Source organism: Salmo salar, chromosome ssa04 (genome assembly GCF_905237065.1).
Source record: "Salmo salar chromosome ssa04, Ssal_v3.1, whole genome shotgun sequence".
Lineage (NCBI taxonomy): Eukaryota > Metazoa > Chordata > Actinopteri > Salmoniformes > Salmonidae > Salmo > Salmo salar.
Window position 1 is genome coordinate 52,049,905 of NC_059445.1, and position 21,867 is coordinate 52,071,771.

General features: G+C 41.1%; 2 protein-coding genes across 9 annotated transcripts in view; both read left to right on the forward strand.

Annotated features, from left to right (window-relative positions):
* LOC106603602 (phospholipase D2) overlaps positions 1 to 10,518 on the forward strand; it is a 34,871-nt gene extending 24,353 nt beyond the window's left edge. For both annotated transcript variants that reach the window (XM_014197485.2, XM_014197486.2), the window contains 5 exons: positions 799 to 845; positions 2,452 to 2,586; positions 5,889 to 6,042; positions 6,698 to 6,815; positions 6,971 to 10,518. In XM_014197485.2, coding sequence (XP_014052960.2) covers positions 799 to 845; positions 2,452 to 2,586; positions 5,889 to 6,042; positions 6,698 to 6,815; positions 6,971 to 7,195 — 679 coding nt within the window. In that variant the 3' untranslated portion in view covers positions 7,196 to 10,518. The remainder of the gene's footprint in view (positions 1 to 798; positions 846 to 2,451; positions 2,587 to 5,888; positions 6,043 to 6,697; positions 6,816 to 6,970) is intronic.
* An 84-nt stretch (positions 10,519 to 10,602) lies between these two features.
* mink1 (misshapen-like kinase 1) overlaps positions 10,603 to 21,867 on the forward strand; it is a 59,606-nt gene continuing 48,341 nt past the window's right edge. For 4 of the 7 annotated variants that reach the window (XM_014197475.2, XM_014197476.2, XM_014197478.2 and 1 more), the window contains exon 1: positions 10,608 to 11,752. In XM_014197475.2, the coding sequence (XP_014052950.1) occupies positions 11,696 to 11,752 (57 nt within the window). In that variant the 5' untranslated portion in view covers positions 10,608 to 11,695. Of the gene's footprint in view, positions 11,753 to 21,867 lie in introns of all 7 variants that reach the window. The other 3 variants (XM_014197479.2, XM_014197480.2, XM_014197481.2) reach the window with 3 other exon arrangements.

Sequence of the window (21,867 nt, forward strand, 5' to 3'; positions counted from 1 at the left end):
AAAGAACTTTGACCAGGTGTTCTTTCAACATTCTTTCAACATTCTAGGATTTTCCTGTTCAACACAATTTAAACATTGTATGAATGTCATCACAACTGAGCATATTTTGTGTTTCATGAATGTATCTCTTGTAATATACCCACACTGTTCCCACAACCTAATTAAATGATCTGGGAACTGTTTAAAGAACCCAGAACGGCTGTTCTGTCAACATTCTTGCAATAACAAAGGAAGGTTTTGTGCACTCTGATATAAACATTTTCTGAATGTCAGCACAACTGGACAGTTTTAGGTTCCCAAAACACTTTCTCGTGTCATATTCCCACAATGTTCCCAGAAATTAAATAAATATTCTGGGAACCTTTTAAAGAACAGATGAAATGTGTGCTAGGAACATTCTTGCAACATCAGGTGACTATTTTTTTGCACCCTAAAAGAAACATTGTAGAATCAGCCACACAGCTGGAAAGTTTTTGTGTTTTGGTAAAATATATTTTGTGATATCCCCATAATGTTTTCACCAGACTGTAAATGTGTTCTAAGAACGTTCTTGCAACATCAGGCAAACGTTTTATACACATTCTATAGTCATCAGTTTTGTGTTATGAGAACATTGCAGAGACCTAACTAATGTTCTGGGCTCTTTCACAGAACCAATTTTGTTTTACTGCATAGACACTAAGACACAATCACTTATGTCGTACTGTATGACGTTAAAACATACATTTTGTAGTGATTTTTTTTTTAGACAACTAAGATTGTTGTTGATTTGCTATAAGTAGTATGTATTTGTCACAGGACCATGTGCCGTGGAGAGTACTCCATACTGATGAGACTGAGAGAACGTGAGTTTTCTTTCCAATTCAATCTAATATCTGTCATCTCTGATAACATTTCTGCTGGTCTTTTTCTCTTATGTTTGGCTTATCCTCCCGCTAACTGAAGACTAGGTGCACTACATGGCCAAAAGTATGTGGACACCTGCTCGTTGAACATCTCATTCCAAAATCATGGGCATTAATATGGAGTTGGTCCCCCCCTTTGCTGCTATAACAGCTTCCACTCTTCTGGGAAGGCTTTCCACTAGATGTTGGAACATTGCTGCCAGGACTTGCCTCCATTCAGCTACAAGAGCATTAGTGAGGTCGGGTACTGATGTTGAGCTCGCAGTCGGCGATTCATCCCAAAGGTGTTCATCCAATTCATCCCAAAGGTGTTCAATGCGGTTGAAGTCTGTGCAGGCCAGTCAAGTTCTTCCACACCCATATCTCGACAAACCATTTCTATATGGACAGCATTGTCATGCTGAAACAGGAAAGGGTCTTCCCCAAACTGTTGCCAAAAAGTTGGAAGCACAGAATCGTCTAGATCAGGGGTGGATAACTCCAGTCCTTGGGGGCCTGATTGGTGTCACACTTTTTCTCCATCCCTAGCAAACACAGCTGATTAATCAAATTGCATTTTAACCTGAAGATCATGATTAGGTGATTATTGGAGTCCGGTGTGTTAGCTGGAGCAAAACTGTGACACTGAGGACTGGAATTGCCCACCCCTGGTCTAGATTTTTCATTATTCTTCCTACACCAAACTTTACAGTTGGCACTATGCATTCGGGCAGGTAGCGTTCTCCTGGCATCCGCCAAATCCAGATTCATCCATCAGACTGCCAGATGGTGCATTGTGATTCATCACTCCAGAGAACGCATTTCCACTCCTCCTGAGTCCAATGGCGGCAAGTTTTACACCACTCCAGCCGACGCTTGGCATTGTGCATGGTGATCTTAGGCTTGGCCATGGAAACACATTTCATGAATCTCCCGACGAACAGTTTTTGTGCTGACGTTGCTTCCAGAGGCAGTTTGGAACTCAGTAGTACGTGTTGTAACCGAATGCAGACGATTTTTACGCACTTCAGCACTCTGCAGTTCCGTTCTGTGAGCTTGTGTGGCCTACCACTTCGCGGCTGAGCCGTTGTTGCTCCTAGACATTTCCATTGCACAATAACAGCACTTACAGTTGACCGGGGCAGCTCTAGCAGAGCAGAAATTTGACGAACTGACTTGTTGGAAAGGCGGCATCCTATGACGGTTCACCTTGAAAGTCACGGAGCTTTCCAGTATGGGCCATTCTACTGCCAATGTTTGTCTATGGAGATTGCATGGCTGTGTGCTTGATTTTTATACACCTGTCAGCAACGGGTGTGGCTGAAATAGCCGAATCTACCAATTTTGAAGGGGTGACCACATACTTTTTGTGCATCTGCCTTTACTATCTATAACTATAGTATAGTTCTCCATTCTCCTCATACTTAATCAGTTCATCCTCTTTTCCGATAATGCCATCTGTCTTCTCATGTTTAAATTGTGCTCCCGTTTCCTTAGCATACGTTTTTTCATTGGCTTCAGCTCTATGCCAGTGTGCCAACCAACCAGTGTGTCCCCCTCCCCCCAGTTGAGAACCAGTGGAGCAAGTACATCACCCTGTGTGGCCTGCGCAAGCACTGCCAGATCTCCCAGTCCCTGGTCACAGAGCTCATCTACGTACACAGCAAGACCCTCATAGCTGATGACCGCCGCTACATCATCGGTGAGTCACCATCATCACAGCCACACTTGAGACAGATTCAGAGATGGGATGGGACATAATTGTGTCTGGAATGGCACCTTATTCCTTATATAATGCAGTCATTTTGCGCTTCACAAAAGTAGTGTACTAAATAGGGGTTAGGGTACCATTTCCAATGCAGGCTGTGACTCATTGCTGGGATCAATCACTGGCTGCTAATTACTGCCTCTGCATAATTATCACAAGATGAAAAAACATGCTGCTATATATACATCCATCCTGGACTTAAGGGGAGGGTGAGGGAGGGGAACTTAAAAGGCACCACCCTCATTAAAGATTAATGCGATCTTTAATAATATCGTTATACAATATGTTATGGTTTGTAGTAGGATGTTTATACACATGCACTCCTCACTGTGTAATGTCCCTCCCTTTTGGTACCACCCACCGAAACTCTTCATCTGGCATCCCACTGCTAAGCTTCCCCTAAAGTAAATTGAATTAAATTGCCAAAATGATATAGCCTAATTAGCCTATTCAGAAATAAATACAATCATTCAAAAAAGGCTAGTACACTAGAAAGGATGATTTGGAGGATCGGAGAATCATTAGCTTCTTAAAAATAAAAAGCTGTGGATTGTTTTAAATCGCATAGCCTGTCGGGAGGGCCTGCAATTTGGGCAGCGCGTTTGGCAAATACCAAATAGATGATTGTTGAGTTGCAAATGTCAGTGAACGAGAAGCCCAGCCTGGCTTATCGCAATATTTCAAATTACAATCTCGGGAAAACATAGTTTGGAAAACAAATGGCTATTCCTGTAAAGAGAAGACAATGAAAATACTAATCTGTCTTTTAGTTATACAAATTCACAACTTAATTGAGCGAACATTAGCCTATTTTATTGGCAGCAGCGTAGCATCGGCCATATCCCCGGTGAGTGCGCATATTCACCGTCTTTATCATTGGGTTAGTGGCACTTTGTTTTTGGACAATATTTGTGTCTCCCCTTTTTGTTTGCCTATTAGAACGTTGCAGACAAAATCATTTTTATTGATCTATTTGTCAGTTAGCAGAGTATTGTTATTGTATTTTAAAAGATTATACTAATGTCTCCAGTCATATAAAGTATAGCAGAACTGCATGAAATTCGATTATAAAAGGCCACATTTTTTCTGTGAAAATAAAGGGTAAGAAATGTATCTATTATAAACTGGGTGGTTTGAGCCCTGAATGCTGATTGGCTGACAGCCGTGGTATATCAGACCGTATACCACGGGTGACAAAACATTTTTCTTTTTACAGCTCTAATTACGTTGGTAACCACTGTATAATAGCAATAAGGCATCTTGGGCGTTATAGGGCCATTATACCACGGCTAAGGTCTGTACCCAGGCACTCGGTTTTGCGTTGTGCCTAAGAATAGCCCTTAACCATGGTATATTGGCCATATACTACACCTCCTCGGGCCTTATTACTGAAATATACCCTAGTCTAGGCCTATTCCACCACACGCTGCATTGAACAGTCTTTTTGCAAACAGTGTTTGAGTTATATTATTAGGCTAAATTATGACTATCCAATTTACTCATCACATTAGGAATAGTAGGCCATCTTACATAAGTCTGCAAATGTGATGATGCATGGAATACTTTATTATAAAGGTGCATTTTTATGATGAAAATTAGCTTCCCCAAACTTGAGACTCGTACCGTCTATGCACTGGGCCCAACCACGTCATTTCAACGTGGACATTTGTTGATATTAGGTGGAGTTGTTGATCAATGCAGTTTCAACCTTTTTATTAACCCACTCAAAAAGACAACCAGAAGTTTGTTTAATTCCCAATGTCCCTTTGTCACTATATGCTTTCAACCATCTAAAAGCACTACCAAATTCCAATGGAAAAACAATGTCTGATTTTTGGTTTAGTTGTCATATAAATGTGTTATCACTGCACTTTCAACCATTTTAAAAGCACAACAAAGTTAAAATTGGAAATCAGTGTCATGTATTTATACAATAACTTTATGTATTATCACTGTGCTTCATCTAATAGCACAACCAAATGACCTGGATTGCAGTTGAAGTTACATTAAAAGTACATAGTGGAAGTCATCAGTGCTGTTTGAGATTCTGTGCAGATTATAGCAATTTTTTCTGGAAGCTGTGCTGAATCATTTTCCCCCATGTGAGCCAGTCCCCTAGCCATTCGAATTTCAGCCAATGAGCTTCAGCCCCCCGCCATTTGAGTGACCGCTAGCAAGATGCTCACACACAGCAGAGAAAGAGAGAGAGAGTGCAATTATGTGATGCACATATCTGCACATATGTGACGAAATACACAATTTCCAAAGACCACTTTTGGCTCGTGAGTGCTACTTTCAGAACTACTGGCTAAAAAGTATACAAAAGTACCGGAGCATCTCTTTAAAGAATAGGACTAGATAAAATCAAACTTTAAATGCACTTTAAATAATGTTTGATTCAATATAGTCCTATCCTTTAACATTTGCTCTGATAAACCTACCCTTTGGAATGAATTTAATAACAACAGTGAATCTATTTTAGTTATTAAGAGATCTCTCAATAATCATTCTCGCAATAGCACATTGGTAGTAGTCTGTGACAAATCAAAGTTAAGAAGGGCTGGGCTTTGTTAAAATCCTGGATGGGAGACCAAAAGGGTAGCTATAGATAATCAACTTTCCAGTAGGAGGTGCTGCGCAGCCTATAGTTTTGTTCTGATAGTGGATATAATGTTGAAGATCTGACGTTGTTTAAAAGGTACAAACTAAACATATTTTATACAAGGTTTGTCTATGTTGAAAATTGGTTACCATGATGACATAATCCTGTGGCTGAAATTTCAACCTCAAAAAAACAGTTTACTTTGATTACTTTTTTCAAATCTAATGTATATTCCAAGTAGATTTCATGTCACCATACGTTGAAAAAATACATTTAAAACAAAGTTTATTCAACCACTTTGTGCCAAGTGGGATGGTTCCATACTATGATATGATTATAATTACACTGGGACTGGGTAGGGTAATTATGGTGCTCCTCTCAGCTAGATAAGAGTCCTTGAGACACAGGAAAAGGGTTTTGTAAACAGTGTTTTTTTGTTAACCTTCTATCTTCCCCAACTTGGTATTAAGAAAGTTTGCTGCTACCAACTCACATACTTTATTCTAAGCAAGTCGCTGCAGAATCTATGGCCATCATCACTGATATAAGTACTGTCACTACACTCTCCTCTTTGCTCTCTCTCCTCTCCTATCCGGTTTCTATTCCCTCCACTCTCTGTGCTCCCTCCATCCAGGCTCGGCCAACATCAATGACCGCAGTATGCTGGGCAGCCGGGACAGTGAGCTGGCTTTGCTGGTGGAGGATGAGGAGAGGGTCCCCTCCATGATGGGGGGAGAGGAGTACCAGGCCGGACCCCTCACTTTGGCACTGCGCAAAGAGTGTTTCAGGTCAGGACTATGGAAAATATGACAGTAGGGTCCATACACTTCTGCACTCTGTGATTTTTACGTTCAATTAGTTCACTGATAGAGAGGTTCACTGAGTTTGAGAGGTATATAAATTATATAGCTGGGGTGAACCTGGATGTGTTTGGACTTGAAAGGGTTATCCCCTCTGCAGAAGTGAATCACTTCTCAGGAGATGAACAACTCCCACAGCCATTCTTATGTTCGTGAGGGAGGGGGTAACCAAAGTCCCTACACTGACATACTAATAACGCTGACTCCACTGCTAGTGGGTGGATCTATTGATTAGTAATTGTTGGCATTTGTGATGCACTAAAACTGTCCCTTGGAGTCCTAGACAGAATATGCATACACTTCACAGAGCTTGCCTGAAGCCTATTATGCCAGCAGAGCTATTAGTTTTGGCTCGAATCAGCAGCTACCAAGTATATCCTCTAGTTTCCAAGGGAACCATCTCAGATGACAATCATGCGCAAGCGTGGTCTTCATTCTCTGTATGAAGGAATTCTGTTTTTTTTTTAAATATGAATTTGTGCACCAACCTTCACTCATTACGAACTGTCACTCCATCAACAGTTTGAATGTGCAGTTAGCTTAGCTGCTTGGCAGTAACTGACTCTGTGCATGTGCTTCCCAGGGTGCTTTTAGGAGCCGATTCTGAACCCCAGATCGATATTGATGACCCGATCAGCGACCAGTTTTTCTTGTTGGGATGGAACGCGGCGGCAAAACTGAATGCTAAGATTTATGACAAGGTATAAATGTAAATTAATACAACTAAATGCTATGTTTGGATCTCTTTTTCATGTGCATCGTTATTAGTCTCTTTCCCTTTAACCTCCCTCCCTGTCCTCACTGCTGCTCACCTTTCCCCTTGACTGTTACTTTCCTTTCCTTTTACCTGGAACAGGTCTTCCGCTGCCTCCCCTGCAACTCTGTCCACAGCATGAGGGCGCTGAAGGAGCATTCAGGCATAGAGCGCCTGTGTGACACAGACCCCCAACAGGCTAAAGAGGAGCTGGCGGCCATCAGGGGGCTACTTGTCCACTTCCCCCTCAACTTCCTGTCAGAGGAGAGTCTGCTCCCCCCACTGGGCAGCAAGGAGGGCATGGCTCCTACAGGACTCTGGACATAAGAGTACCAGGCTACCAGCCACAAGAGCCAGGATGACACTGAAATATCCCAGTACAGCAGGGGAGAGCTTTATAGATTGTATCACCTTTGCCAAATACCACGCCATTGTTAATTAAAAAGATTGGAACAAAATGTATTCTAAACTGACCTAGCTAAAAAAACACTAACAGATGTGTCTACGAAGAATGCAATTATATGCAAGATTTTTACATAGCTGTTGATACAGAGTGGATTTTAACTCTGTTAAAACGGTGAAACATTTCAAAACAAACCAGATGATAATGTATCCCAGGGTTCCCCAATTGGCGGCCCACAGGTAATTTTATTTGGCCCCCCCCATGTTTTCTGAGTAAATAAATTAAAATATATATTTTTTGGGGACACAAAAGACTGTTAAAAACACCAGCAAATCAGCTCCAAGTGATTTTAATTTTGGAAATCTGTTCCAAGGTATTCCCACGCATAATGGAGAGAGATCCACAGTGTATAAAACATTAGGAACACCTGCTCTTTCCATGACAGACTGACCAGGTGAAAGCTATAATCCCTTATTGATGTCACTTGTTAAATCCACTTCAATCAGTGTAGATGAAGGGGAGGAGACGGGTTAAAGGAGGATTTTTAAGCGTTGAGAGAATTGAGACATAGATTGTGTGTGTACCATTCAGAGGGTGAATGTGCAACTGCCTTTGAGCGAGGTATGATAGGGGCCAGGCGCACCAGTTTGAGTGTGTCAAGAACAGCAACGCTGCTGGTTTTTTGATGTTCAACAGTTTCCTGTGTGTATCAAGAATGGTCCACCACCCAAAGGTCATCCAGCCAACTTGACACAACTGGGAAGCATTGGAGTCAACATGGGTCAGCATCCCTATGGAACACTTTCAACACCTTGTATAGTCCATGCCCCGATGAATTGAGGCTTTTCTGAGGCGCAAAGGGGGGTGCAACTCAATATTAGGAATGTGCTCCTGGAATGTGATTGTATACAAATGTTGGCAAGGTTTAAAATGATTGTTTTTGTCTAATGTTATATCTGTTTGGGCATCTTGTGGTCAATTTGCAGTCTACAAATTATTTTTAATTATGTTCCGGCCCCCTAACCATCCACTCAAGAAAAAAACGGCCCGTGGCTGAATTTAGTTGATTCCTGATGTATACTAACGCATTATGAGCCTTTTCTGTGCTCCAAGTGACTTTGAGACATGGCTATTTGAAGGATTACCACTGTTTTAATGTCACATGTACATTTTTATAATGTTGGATCATTGCCACACTCAACTGACCAAATTTGTTTGTTAATATAATACTGAACCTGAGTATTTCCTTTTTTAAAGGTCTTAGGTACGAGTCTGCCAATATAGAACATAACAGGAACAGAATGCCACTGTATGAGAGGCAGGAGGAGGGATGGAGATCAGAAGTCAAGAGTCTCAGATGATTTAGGAACATTGCGTACATTTATTGTTGCAAGGTTGTGGGTGGATAGCTCCTCTCTCTGTCTCTCTCAGCCTCTCTCTCCCTCTGCCTCTCTCTCTCTGCCTCTCGCTTCCACTCTCCATGCAGTGCCAGCAAATCTGTCAGAACATTTGTGGTTGTTATGGTGACGGTTATAAAGAGCTGACTAGATTGTGGCCGAAAGAGGAAAGGACAGATGAGCGATAGACTGAATCAGACAGAGGTATATGAAAAAAATGGAAGACGAGGTGGCCTAGCAAAATCTTGTAGAAGGAGGGTCATTGGATTTGCAAGATAGGCAATGACGAAAGAGGAAGACAAAGGACCATATGGGGCGAATAGAGGGGAATGAGAAAAAGATATTCAGGGGTGTTTCTGGCGTGCTTTAATTGTTGCGTCTTTTTGCTGTCACCATGGCAACCAAGTGAATTATTGTTACTAACTTACCCTGTTGTCAGTGGTCCAGAACATTCCACTACATTTTGAAAAAGGGGAGCAAAGAAAAAAATGTTTTTGTAAAGCACAGTTTCTAATCTTGGATGGGATGAGTAATTTTGACAGTTTTGATCAAGGAAAAGGTGACTAACTGAAATCGTAACATTTATTTTGTGATACTGCTTCTACCACCACCACTACTACAGGTGCTTTTAGCAACTCGGGTGTGTTTACATACACTAGCGTTGCTTTCAATTGTATTGCACAAAAACAGTTGGTGGGAAGCCAGACTTTAAATACAATTCAATTTCAACTTACTGTGGATATGTGTAGGACAGTTGGTAATTATTACAGGAGGAAATTGAGACAAAATATCTAAAGTATCGTATTATTAAACAGACTTTCCAAATGTGGGTCTGTTGTAGAACCACTTCTTCTCTGCTTACCTCATGTCAAAAGAAAAGTCCACCACAAATTATAATTTTTTTTGTCCAGATATGGAGCATGTGCAGGACTTTTTATTTTGACATGAGGTAAGCAAAGAGGAAGTGGGTCTACAACAGACCCACATTTGGAAAGTCTGTTTAATAATACGATACTTTAGATATTTTGTCTCAAATCCCCCCTCTCATAATGACCACCTGTCCTGCCCACCGGCACAGTAAGTCGAAAGGGAATTGTATTTAACTTCTGAATTCCCACGTACTGTTTCTGTTAATTATATTCACCATACTACTTTATGTTGAAAGAAGGGGAGTTGTAGCTCTTTAACATTTATATGACTGAAGTATTTTCTACTTATTTTTAAACCATGTAGGTCTAACTTTCACTATTTTAACATTTTTAATGTGCATTAAATGTATGTATGCCTGCAACCTGGACTCAGGGGTAGACGTAACATAGTAATCGAAAATCTGGGATGCTCAAATTAGTATATTTGGTATGGAATGCATTAATTTGTGGATGTCCATTTCATATGTTACAAATGTTCAATACATATATGTTACGAATTCCAATTTGTTGTGGCTAACGTTAGCTAGGTGGCACCCACCCATCCACCCTCCTTTCATATTTGCTTTATTAAGTTACATGTCTTTTGTAACCATACTAAACATAACATATCCCATAGGGCTGCGCACAATTGGTCCCAGCGTCATCCGGGTTTGGCCGTCCATTGTAAATAAGAATTTGTTCTTGACTGACTTGCCTAGTTAAATAAAGGTTACATTTAAATTGAGAAAAATATACTAATTAAACGAGTGTCCCGGATTTTCGTTTACTTTGTTACGTCTAGTCTACGAGACCAGCCTGATCACTTAATTATTAGAATAACTAGGCTATAGTCGATAGGTTTTTATTTTTCAAAATTGTCATCTGTACGAATGTAGTTATCTTTTAACATTTAATAAACATTTTTATAAGTTGTAATGTGAACAGTATTAGTTCATTTGCCTCTGGTTTTTGGGTCTCATGTCAATCCATGTGTGATTGTCCCAGTCAGCCAGGTAAACACTAGGCTAGCCTACAGGCCAAGGCAGCTGCAGTAATATGTATGTTTACTGATCATCTCTCAGGTTATTTGTCCCCGATGCAGTACCGTAGCACTCTTCGGAGTAGGGAGTGGGAAGAGAGAGAGAAAAAAAAAAGTCGAGAGGAAAGGGTGTTGTGTGTGTGTGTATAGATGCACACTTGCTGTAAAGGGACGTCATAGCCGACCACACAGACGAACAGGGCTAACGTTACCAAAACATGGCGATGAAATAGTTTATGGACTGTATGTCGGGAAATTACTTGGATGGTATCAACTATACTCTTAACTAAAGTATATATGTAGAAGTACGAACCAGCTCAAATTCGTACAATTGGATCCGTACAGAAACTGCTTTTTTTCACCGTCGGTACAGGCAGTGCAAGGCGCGATCTGTGTCAACGCGAAAGGAGTGAAAGTTTGTGTTCAGATATCGAATGTCGGACATTCGACGTAGCTAGCTGGCTACATATGATATACCGACCGCGCCATTTGCTTGCTACGTCATTTGTGGAACATTAAGTCTCTGCAGGACGCGAATTACGGCCAGCTAGAATGCAAGCTTATTCCAAATAAATCTTATTTCTGATTTGTGCGTGGGTAGCTAGCTAGATAACGTTAACACCTCTGCTGCAGACCACCTTTGTATTATTGCGCTGTTATTATTTAGCCATCAGCTAGCTACCTAGCCAGGTAACTTAGCTAGCTACTTATTCTAACTTTTGTTTAATCTCACAAACATTATAGTTGTATCGTGTAGTTAAACGTTCAAAGTATATGTAGACGACCACCTCGTTGGAATTGTCATGCAACATATACGTATTAATATTGCCAAAATGAACGCATAGAGTGCAGCACAATATTGGGTCTCTAACGCAATGGGACTAGCTTGCTAGCTAACTGCATTTCGCCTTGCCGTTTTTGCGTCTGGTTGTTTATGTTAGCAAGTCAAGTCTCATAAGGTACCCCCATATCTGTCTGAGTGGGACCTGACAGTGCAGGACACAGCTAAATTAAACATCGGGCCACCTGGATTTTCTACCGGTTGCTACTTTTTTTTACTAATTTACTACTTTTGCCAGTATGTCCGAAAACGCCCCCACACGAAGCTTGGATGACATCGACCTCGCAGCTTTGAGGGTAAGTACAGCGCGTGCCAAAGCTTCATTGATGATTGTCATTTTTGGAAACTTGCAACGACTAGTTTTCAGTTTTGATGAGCTTCCATCTAGCTAACGTTCTATTTAGGTTAAATGGCCAGTTGTGGGTAAAACATGTGTTTTAGCTTTGGCTGACGATAATCTTATTAGCAAGCAGTATTAGTATTTGCTGAGGGAGAAGCTGTACAGACACGCCTAGCGCCTAAATTGATGACGTTTGTCGCGCAGCGAGTCAGTGGTTCAGTCAGTCGTCCAAAACTGTCCACGCCAGGGGTGCAAAACCACGCCCACGAGAAACCTAGCAACATTTAACGCCGCGCTGATTGGTCAGAGTCCGGTTGTTCACTGACGAAGTAAAGGCGCGCGAGAGATGGAGGAACTAGAGAGAATCACCACCAAAACATTGCCAGCCTTGCTTTTCCCGAATTTGTATATGAAGTTGCATTGAACTATGTAGATTTTTTTTTTGTGAGTGATTGAAGCCAGTCTCACTGACCAGATGGATAGCATCAACATCATGTTGATAGTTGCGTTGTTTTTGGAGGTAGGTAAGCTGTGCAGACTTTTATTTAATTTTTGTTATTTGAATGCTTGGCAGACAAGTGTTATCAATCAATCAAATGTATTTATAAAGCCCTTTTTACATCAGCCAATGTCACAAAGTGCTATACAGAAACCCAGCCTAAAACAGCAAGCAATGCAGATGTAGAAGCACAGTGGCTAGGAAAAACTCCCTAGAATGCAGGAACCTAGGAACAAACCTAGAGAGGAACCAGGCTCTGAGAGGTGGCCAGTCCTCTTCTGGCTGTGCCGGGTGGAGATTATAACAGTACATGGCCAAGATGTTCAAACGTTCATAGATGGCCAGCAGGGTCAAATAATAATAATCACAGTGGTTGTAGAGGGTGCAACAGGTCAGCACCTCAGGAGTAAATGTCAGTTGGCTTTTCATAGCCGTGCATTCAGAGTTTGAGACAGCAGGTGCGGTAGAGAGAGAGAGAGAGAGAGAGAGTAGAAAACAGCAGGTCCGGGACAAGGTAGCAAGTTCGGGACAAGGTAGCATGTCCGGTGAACAGGTCAGGGTTCCATAGCCACAGGCAGAACAGTTTAAACTGGAGCAGCAGCATGTCCAGATGGACAGGGGACAGCAAGGTGCCATCAGGCCAGGTAGTCCTGGGGCATGGTCCTAGGGCTCAGGTCCTCCGGGAGGGGAAGGAGAGAGAGAATTAGAGGGAGCATACTTAAATTCACTAAGGACACCAGATAAGACAGGATAATTACACCAGACATAAGACTGACCCTAGCCTCCGACACAAACTATTGCAGCATAGATACTGGAGGCTGAGACAGGAGGGGTAGGGAGAAACTGTGGCCCCGTCCGACGATACCCCCGGACAGAGCCAACCAAGCAGGATATAACCCCACCCACTTTGCCAAAGCACAGCCCCCACACCACTAGAGGGTTATCCGCAAACCACCAATTTATTACCCTGAGACAAGCCCACAAAGATCTCCCCCACGGCACGAACCCAAGGGGGCGCCAACCCGGACAGGAAGATCATGTCAGTGACTCCACCCACTCAAGTGATGCACCCCTCCTAGGGACGGCATGGAAGAGCACTAGTAAGCCAGTGACTCAGCTTCTGTAATAGGGTCAGAGGCAGAGAATCCCAGTGGAGAGAGGGGAACCGGCCAAGAAGAGACAGCAAGGGCGGTTCGTCGCTCCAGTGCCTTTCCGTTCACCTTCTCACCTCTGGACCAGACTACACTCAATCATAGGACCTACTGAAGAGTTGAGTCTTAAATAAAGACTTAAAGGTCGAGACCGAGTCTGTCTCTCTCACATGGAAGCTGTCTAGTAGTGTGTGTTGTCTAGCATTAGCTTAGTGTGGTTATATAAGTGTTTAAGAAAGGACTATTGAGAGACTTAGCTTATTGACATTTGGGCTAGTTGGCAACTAAAAGAGATGCTGCATAACTAGCTCTAGCTGAATGGGTAAAGCAAGCTCCATTGGTTCACAATTACTGACAATCATGTAATGTTAGCTACTGTATCTACAGAGTCACTTGTTGCTTGCTTTTCGTTTAGCTCATTTCAAACAAGGCCGGGAAACTGCGTGTCTCCCACAATTCGTGGTATGGCAGGCACAAGCAAACTCTCAACTCCCCGTTTGCGCTTTCTTCCTCTCAGGCACATTTACTTCCTCACAGGGAACTTAAGAACTCTGACCAATCAGCGTGGCTTTGAATGTTGCTAGGTTACCCGTGGGCGTGATTTTGCACCAAGTTTGATGAGGATAAAAAGGATTTGGCTGACTCAATTTAGTCCTGGTCAATTGTTTGGTCAATAGGCTGTTGGTCGACCAAGATTTCTTTAGTCGAGCAGTAGCAACATTTTTTTTATATAATATCATGGTGTACAAGACACCTGTCTGATTCGCACTAACTAGACTAGACTGATCCATTGTGGAGGCTGTGGGGATGGCACAGTCAATCAGTCTAAGACGTGCTACTGAAATTGTATATGGTTATATTTCATAAGAACAATGGTGCAACGCTAATAAAAAATTAATTTGATAACAATAGCGTGTTCTGCCTCGTTGGATAGCGGTTGCTCTCCACTAGAGGTCGACCGATTTATTGGAGGACCAAAAAAAGCAGGGGTGTGTGTATGTATGTATGTGTGTGTATATATATGTGTGTGTTTGTGTGTATATATATATATCTATCCATCCATACACTTAGGTTGGAGTCATTAAAATTTGTTTTTCAACCACTCCACAATTTTCTTGTTAACAAACTATAGTTTTGGCATGTTGATTAGGGCATCTACTTTGTGCATGACACAAGTCATTTTTCCATCAATAGTTTATTTCACTTATAATTCACTCTGTCTGTAATCTATCACAATTCCAGTGGGTCAGAAGTTTACATACTCTAAATTGACTGCCTTCAAACAGCTTAGAAAATGATGATGGCTTTAGAAGCTTCTGATAGGCTAATTGTCATTAATACCTGTGGATGTATTTCAAGGCCTACCTTCAAACTCAGTGCCTCTTTTCTTGACATCATGGGAAAATCAAAATAAATCATCCAAGACCTCAGGAAAAAAAATTGTAGACCTCCACAAGTCTGGTTTATCCTTGGGAGCAATTTCCAAACGCCTGAAGGTACCATGTTCATCTGTACAAACAATAGTACGCAAGTATAAACACCATGGGACCACGCAGCCGTCATACCGCTCAGGAAGGAGACGCATTCTGTCTCCTAGAGATGAACGTACTTTGGTGCGAAAAGTGCAGATCAGTCTCAGAACAACAGCAAAGGACCTTGTGAAGATGGTGGAGGAAACAGATACAAAAGTATCTATATCCACAGTAAAACAAGTCCTATATCGACATAACCTGAAAGGCCGCCCTGCAAGGAAGAAGCCACTGCTCCAAAACTGCCTTTAAAAAAAGCCAGACTACGGTTTGCAACTGCACATGGGGACAAAGATCGTGCTTTTTGGAGAAATGTCCTCTGGTCTGATGAAACAAAAATAGAACTGTTTGACCATAATAACCATTATGTTTGGAGGAAAAAGGGGGAGGCTTGCAAGCTGAAGAACACCATCCCAACCGTGAAGCATGGGGGTGGCAGAATCATGTTGTGGGGGTGCTTTTCTGCAGGAGGGACTGGTGCACTTCACAAAATAGATGGCATCATGAAGGTAAATTATGTGGATGTATTGAAGCAACATCTCAAGACATCAAATCAAATGTTATTTGTCACATACACATGGTCAGCAGATGTTAATGCGAGTGTAGCGAAATGCTTGTGCTTCTAGTTCCGATCATGCAGTAATATCTAACAAATAATCTAACAATTTCACAACTACCTTATACACACAAGTGTAAAGGAATGAATAAGAATATGTACATAAAAATATATGGATGAGCGATGGCCGAATGGCATAGGCCAGATGCAGTAGATGGTATAGAGTACAGTATATACATATGAGATGAGTAATGTAGGGTATGTAAACATTATATAAAGTGGCATTGTTTAAAGTGGCTAGTGATACATTTATTACATCTAATTTTTTATTATTAAAGTGGCTAGAGATGAGTCAGTATGTTGGCAGCAGCCACTCAATGTTAGTGATGGTTGTTTAATAGTCTGATGGCCTTGAGATACAAGCTGTTTTTCAGTCTCTCGGTCCCAGCTTTGATGCACCTGTACTGACCTCGCCTTCTGGATGATAGCGGGGTGAACAGGCAGTGGCTCGGGGGGTTGTTGTCCTTGATCTTATTGGCCTTCCTGTGACATCAGGTGCTGTAGGTGTCCTGGAGGGCAGGTAGTTTGCCCCCGGTGATGCGTTGTGCAGACCTCACTACCCTCTGGAGAGCCTTACGGTTGTGGGCGGAGCAGTTGCCGTACCAGGCGGTGATACAGCCGGACAGGATGCTCTCGATTGTGCATCTGTAAAAGTTTGTGAGTGTTGTTGATGACAAGCCAAATTTCTTCAGCCTCCTGAGGTTGAAGAGGTGCTGCTGCGCATTCTTCACCACACTGTCTGTGTGGGTGGACCATTTCAGTTTGTCTGTGATGTGAACTTAAAACTCTCCACCTTCTCCACTACTGTCCCGTCAATGTGGATAGGGGGCTGCTCCCTCTGCTGTTTCCTGAAGTCCATGATCATCTCCTTTGTTTTGTTGACATTGAGTGTGTAGTTATTTCAGTCTGGAAGTTAAAGCTTGGTCGCAAATGGGTCTTCCAAATGGACAATGATCCCAAGCATACTTCCAAAGTTGTGGCAAAATGGCTTAAGGACAACAAAGTTAAGGTATTAGAGTGGCCATCACAAAGCCCTGACATCAATCCTATAGAAAATTTGTGGGCAGAACTGAAAAGGCGTGCGTGAGCAAGGAGGCCTACAAACCTGACTCAGCTACACCAGCTCTGTCAGGAGGAATGGGCCAAAATTCACTCAACTTATTGTGGGAAGCTTGTGGAGGCTACACAAAACGTTTACCCAAGTTAAACAATTTAAAGGCAACGCTACCAAATACTAATTGAGTGTATGTAAACTTCTGACCCCACTGGGGATGGGATGAAAGAAATAAAAGCTGAAATAAATCATTCTCTCTACTATTATTCTGACATTTTACATTCTTAAAATAAAGTGGTGATCCTAACTGACCTAAGACAGGGGATTTTTAAATATATATTTGTAATAATGACAATTACAACAATACTGAATGGACACTTTTATTTTGACTTAATATAATACATAAATAAAATCAACTTAGTCTCAAATAAATAATGAAACATGTTTAATTTGGTTTATATAATGCAAAAACAAAGTGTTGGAGAAGAAAGTAAAAGTGCAATATGTGCCAAGTAAAAAAGCTAACGTTTAAGTTCCTTGCTCAGAACATGAGAACATATGAAAGCTGGTGGTTCCTTTTAACATGAGTCTTCAATATTCCCAGGTAAGATGTTTTAGGTTGTAGTTATTATAGGAATTATAGGACTTATCTCTCTATACGATTTGTATTTCATATACCTTTGACTATTGGACGTTCTTATAGGCACTATATTATTGCCAGCCTAATCTCGAATATCATAAGGTGAATGCACCAATTTGTAAGTCGCTCTGGATAAGAGCGTCTGCTAAATGACGTAAATGTAAAAATGGGAGTTGATAGGCTTGAAGTCATAAACAGCTCTGTGCTTCAAGCATTGTGAAGAGCTGCTGGAAAGTGCTGTTTGAATGAATACTTACGAGCCTGCTGCTGCCTACCACTGCTCAGTCAGACTGCTCTATCAAATATCCAATCATAGACTTAATTATAATATAATAAACACACAAATCCAAGGCATAGGTCATTAATATGGTCAAATCCGGAAACTATAATTTTGAAAACAAAAATGTATTCTTTCAGTGAAATACGAGACCGTTCCGTATTTTATCGAACAGGTGGCAACCCTAAGTCTAAATATTGCTATTACATTGTACAACCTTCAATGTTATGTCATAATTATGTACAATTCTGGCAAATTAATTACGGTCTTTGTTAGGGAGAAATGGTCTTCACACAGTTTGCAACGATCCAGGCGGTCCAAACTGCTGCATATACCCTGACGCGAATGCGCTTTTGTTAAATCATCACCCGTTTGGCGAAGTAGGCTGTGATTCAATGATAAATTAACAGGCACCGCATTGATTATATGCAACGTGGGACAAGCTAGGTAAACTAGTAGTATCATCAACCATGTGTAGTTAATCACTAGTTATGTTAAGATTGATTGTTTTTATAAGATAAGTTTAATGCTAGCTAGCAACTTACCTTGGCTCCTTGCTGCACTCGTGGAACAGATGGTCAGCCTGCCACACAGTCTCCTCGTGGATTGCAATATAATCAGCGTCCAAAAATGCAGATTACCGATTGTTATGAAAACTTGAAATCGTCTCTAATTAATCGGCCATGCCGATGTAATCGGTCGACCTCTACTCTCCACGGCTCTGAAACACATCAATGCGCTGTTGAATTGGCACCTTTTCCTAGAACATGTTGCTATGTGCATAATAGCAAAGTTAACCGGCGTATTGGTGTTGAGAACAATGCCGTGGAGGCAGCAGCAGAATGAGATGAGAAAACAGCCCTTGCCTTATTGTCTAAGAAAAGTGAGGAGAGAGGAAACGCAAACTTAATTAGGTCTATAATCCATAGCCTAACTGTTAAATGTGCCTGTCTTTATAAATCATCAATATATCTCCAGAAATAAGACTGAACCTGCTTCTGTTGCCTGTTTGAGTGTTTGATGAATAGCCTACTGATTCTGTGAACACCAAGCCTCATGCAATGACATATCAAGTAAACAATTTTTAAAAATTAGGCTGTTCTTAATTTTTCCTTTGCTGTAATAAAGGTTTTACACTTTTTTTTTTTCATTAGAACAGACTCTGGTAATATTTATAATTTATTTAGTGTTTACACTTCCAAATTGTCAAAAATTATATTTATAATAATAACGCAAATTTTTCTTGATCTCATTATTATAATAATAATTAATGTCATTATCATTAGTTGGCTTAGTATAGAAGCCTTGTATAACCACCATTGAGCTGTAGGGCTAAGAGCACATCCTGTTTAGTCTTAATACCGTAACTTACTTCGGCCTTTATTTCAAAACTTCTATAGGCTACTGTATCAATCATTCATTCTTTTAATCTTATCACACAGCATTACGAGTCATTCATGATTTGAAATGCAATCAAGCGTTTTAGTTTTAAAATAAAGCAAGCCTAGAATAATTGGCTTAAACAAGAATAAACTGTTCCATTTTGAAAATTGCATTCATGAATGAATGCCACTGTTTTACAGTCTGCTTTAATAAAGGCTTAACAAACAAAGTTACAACAGACTCTGGTACGCTTAAACTTGATTTAGTGTTTACATTGTTCAAAACGATTTAAAAAAAAAAGTATATTGTAATCTATACAGCACCTGTTTGACACACACAATATGCACACAGCGCTTGCTCCTTACCTTATTATTCTTGATCTCAAGTATTTTCCACAACTAGTCACATTTATTCCACACATCTGACTTTCCCTTTACCTCCTGAGCAACCTGTAAATATTCCCCTTTTTCAAGTTTATTTGTCATGTCCTCTGCATCCCATTGATTGTCACATTCAGAGTTTGTTATAACCAATTTATTGATGTGGGGCGATTTGGGAAGCCATCAGCCAATAAATAATATAATAATACTCGTAGGAAAGGTTTTCATCTTTAGCACACAATCTGTTGGTACTATACGAATAGAATGGTTCAAAATGTATGGAAAACAGCACAATTTAAAAAATATGGCACATGGAAACCAAATGAGGGTGGTCTATGGTGATAGGTGGGATGGGCTGAGAATGGCTAAGGGGTGGGGTTGAAGAGCTTATGTTTGGTAATTTATTATTTGATTGCTTTATATAAAAGTACCATGTACAGTACCAGTTAAAAGTTTAGACACACCTACTCATTCAAGGGTTTTTCTTTATTTTTACTTTTTTCTGCATTGTAGATTAATAGTGACAATATCAAAACCATGAAATAACAAGGTGGAATCATGTAGTAACCAAAAATGTGTTAAAAAAATCTAAATATATTCAGATTCTTCAAAGTAGCCACCCTTTGCCTTGATGACAGCTTGGCATTCTCTCAACCAGCTTCATGAGGTAGTCACCTGTAATGCTTTTGTAACAGTCTTGAAGGAGTTCCCACATATGCACTTATTGGCTGCTTTTCCTTCACTCTGCGGTGCAACTCATCCCAAGCCATCTCATTTGGGTTGAGGTCAGGTGATTGTGGAGGCCAGGTCATCTGATGCAGCACTCCATCACTCTCCTTCTTGGTCAAATAGCCCTTACACAGCCTGGAGGTGTGTTGGGTTATTGTCCTGTTGAAAAACAAATGATGGTCCCACTAAGCGCAAATCAGATGGGATGGCGTATCGCTACAGAATGCTGTGGTAGCCATGCTGGTTAAGTGTGCCTTGAATTCTAAATAAGTAACCGACAGTGTCACCAGCAATGCACCTTGAGTGGCGCAGCGGTCTAAGGCACTGCATCTCAGTGCTAGAGGCGTCACTACAGACCCTGGTTCGATTCCAGGCTGTAGCAAAACCGGCCGTAATTGGGAGTGCCATAGGGCGGCGCACAATTGGCCCAGCATCGTCCAGGTTAGGGTTTGGCTGGGGTAGGCCGTTATGTAAATAAGAATCTGTTCTTAATTGACTAACCAAGTAAAATGCAGAGATAATTCGTTCACCTACTCTGCATCTCACAAAGACATGGCGGTTAGAACCAAAAATCTCAAATTTGGAGTCATCAGACCAAAAGGACAGATTTCTACCGGTCTAATGTCCGTTGCTCGTGTTTCTTGGCCCAAGCAAGTCTCTCTTCTTCTTATTGGTGTCCTTTAGTAGTGGTTTCTTTGCAGCAATTCGACCATGAAGGCCTGATTCACGCAGTGTCTTCTGAACAGTTGATGTTGAGATGTCTGTTACTTGAACTCTGTGAAGCATTTATTTGGGCTGCAATCTGAAGTGCAGTTGACTCTAATGATCTTATCCTCTGCAGCAGAGGTAACTCTGGGTCTTCCTTTTCTGTGGCAGTCCTCATGAGAGCCAGTTTCATCATAGCACTTGATGGTTTTTGCGACTGCACTTGAAGAAATTTTCAAAGGTCTTGAAAATTTCCGGATTAACTGACTTTCATGTCTTGAAGTAATGATGGACTGTTGTTTCTCTGTTTATTTGAGCTGTTCTTGCCATAATATGGACTTGGTATTTTACCAAATAGGACTATCTTCTGTATACCACCCCTACCTTGTCACAACACAACTGATTGGCTCAAACTTATTAAGAAGGAAAGAAATTCCACAAATTAACTTTTAACAAGGCACACCTGTTAATTGAAATGTATTCCAGGTGACTACCTCATGAAGCTGGTTGAGAGAATGCCAAGAGTGTACAAAGCTGCCATCAAGGCAAAGGGTGGCTACTTTGAACAATCTCAAATCTCAAATATATTTTGATTTGTTTAACACTTCTTTGCTTACTACATGATTCCATATGTGTTATTTCATAGTTTTGATGTCTTCACTATTATTCTACAATGTAGAAAATAATCAAAACAAAAACCCTTGAATGAGATGGGGTGTCCAAACTTTTGACTGGTACTGGACATACATGGGCAATATTAATGGAACTTATTTGGCAGATATTGTGCTTTTCAATCAAATTCTGGCTAAGGGTGGGATAATGAGGATTTGATTGGATAGAGCTTGAGCTGTCTGATAATTGAGATTTGTTTGACAGTATTTGGTGAAAAATACATGCACTTTCAGAATTGTTTGTCGAGCTGCTGGTAGCTTGCGATCAACCTGTTGGAGACCCCTGATCTAGCTTCTTTCATCTCCTTACTGCGGCGAGTAGGAGTGAAGTATACGCTGCCCGGTGTTGTTGGCTTGCAGTGCAAAATCTCCCCCATTGAGCAGGGTAGACTGTATCACGGTGACGTCCAGATGGTTACTACCAATAATATTACAAA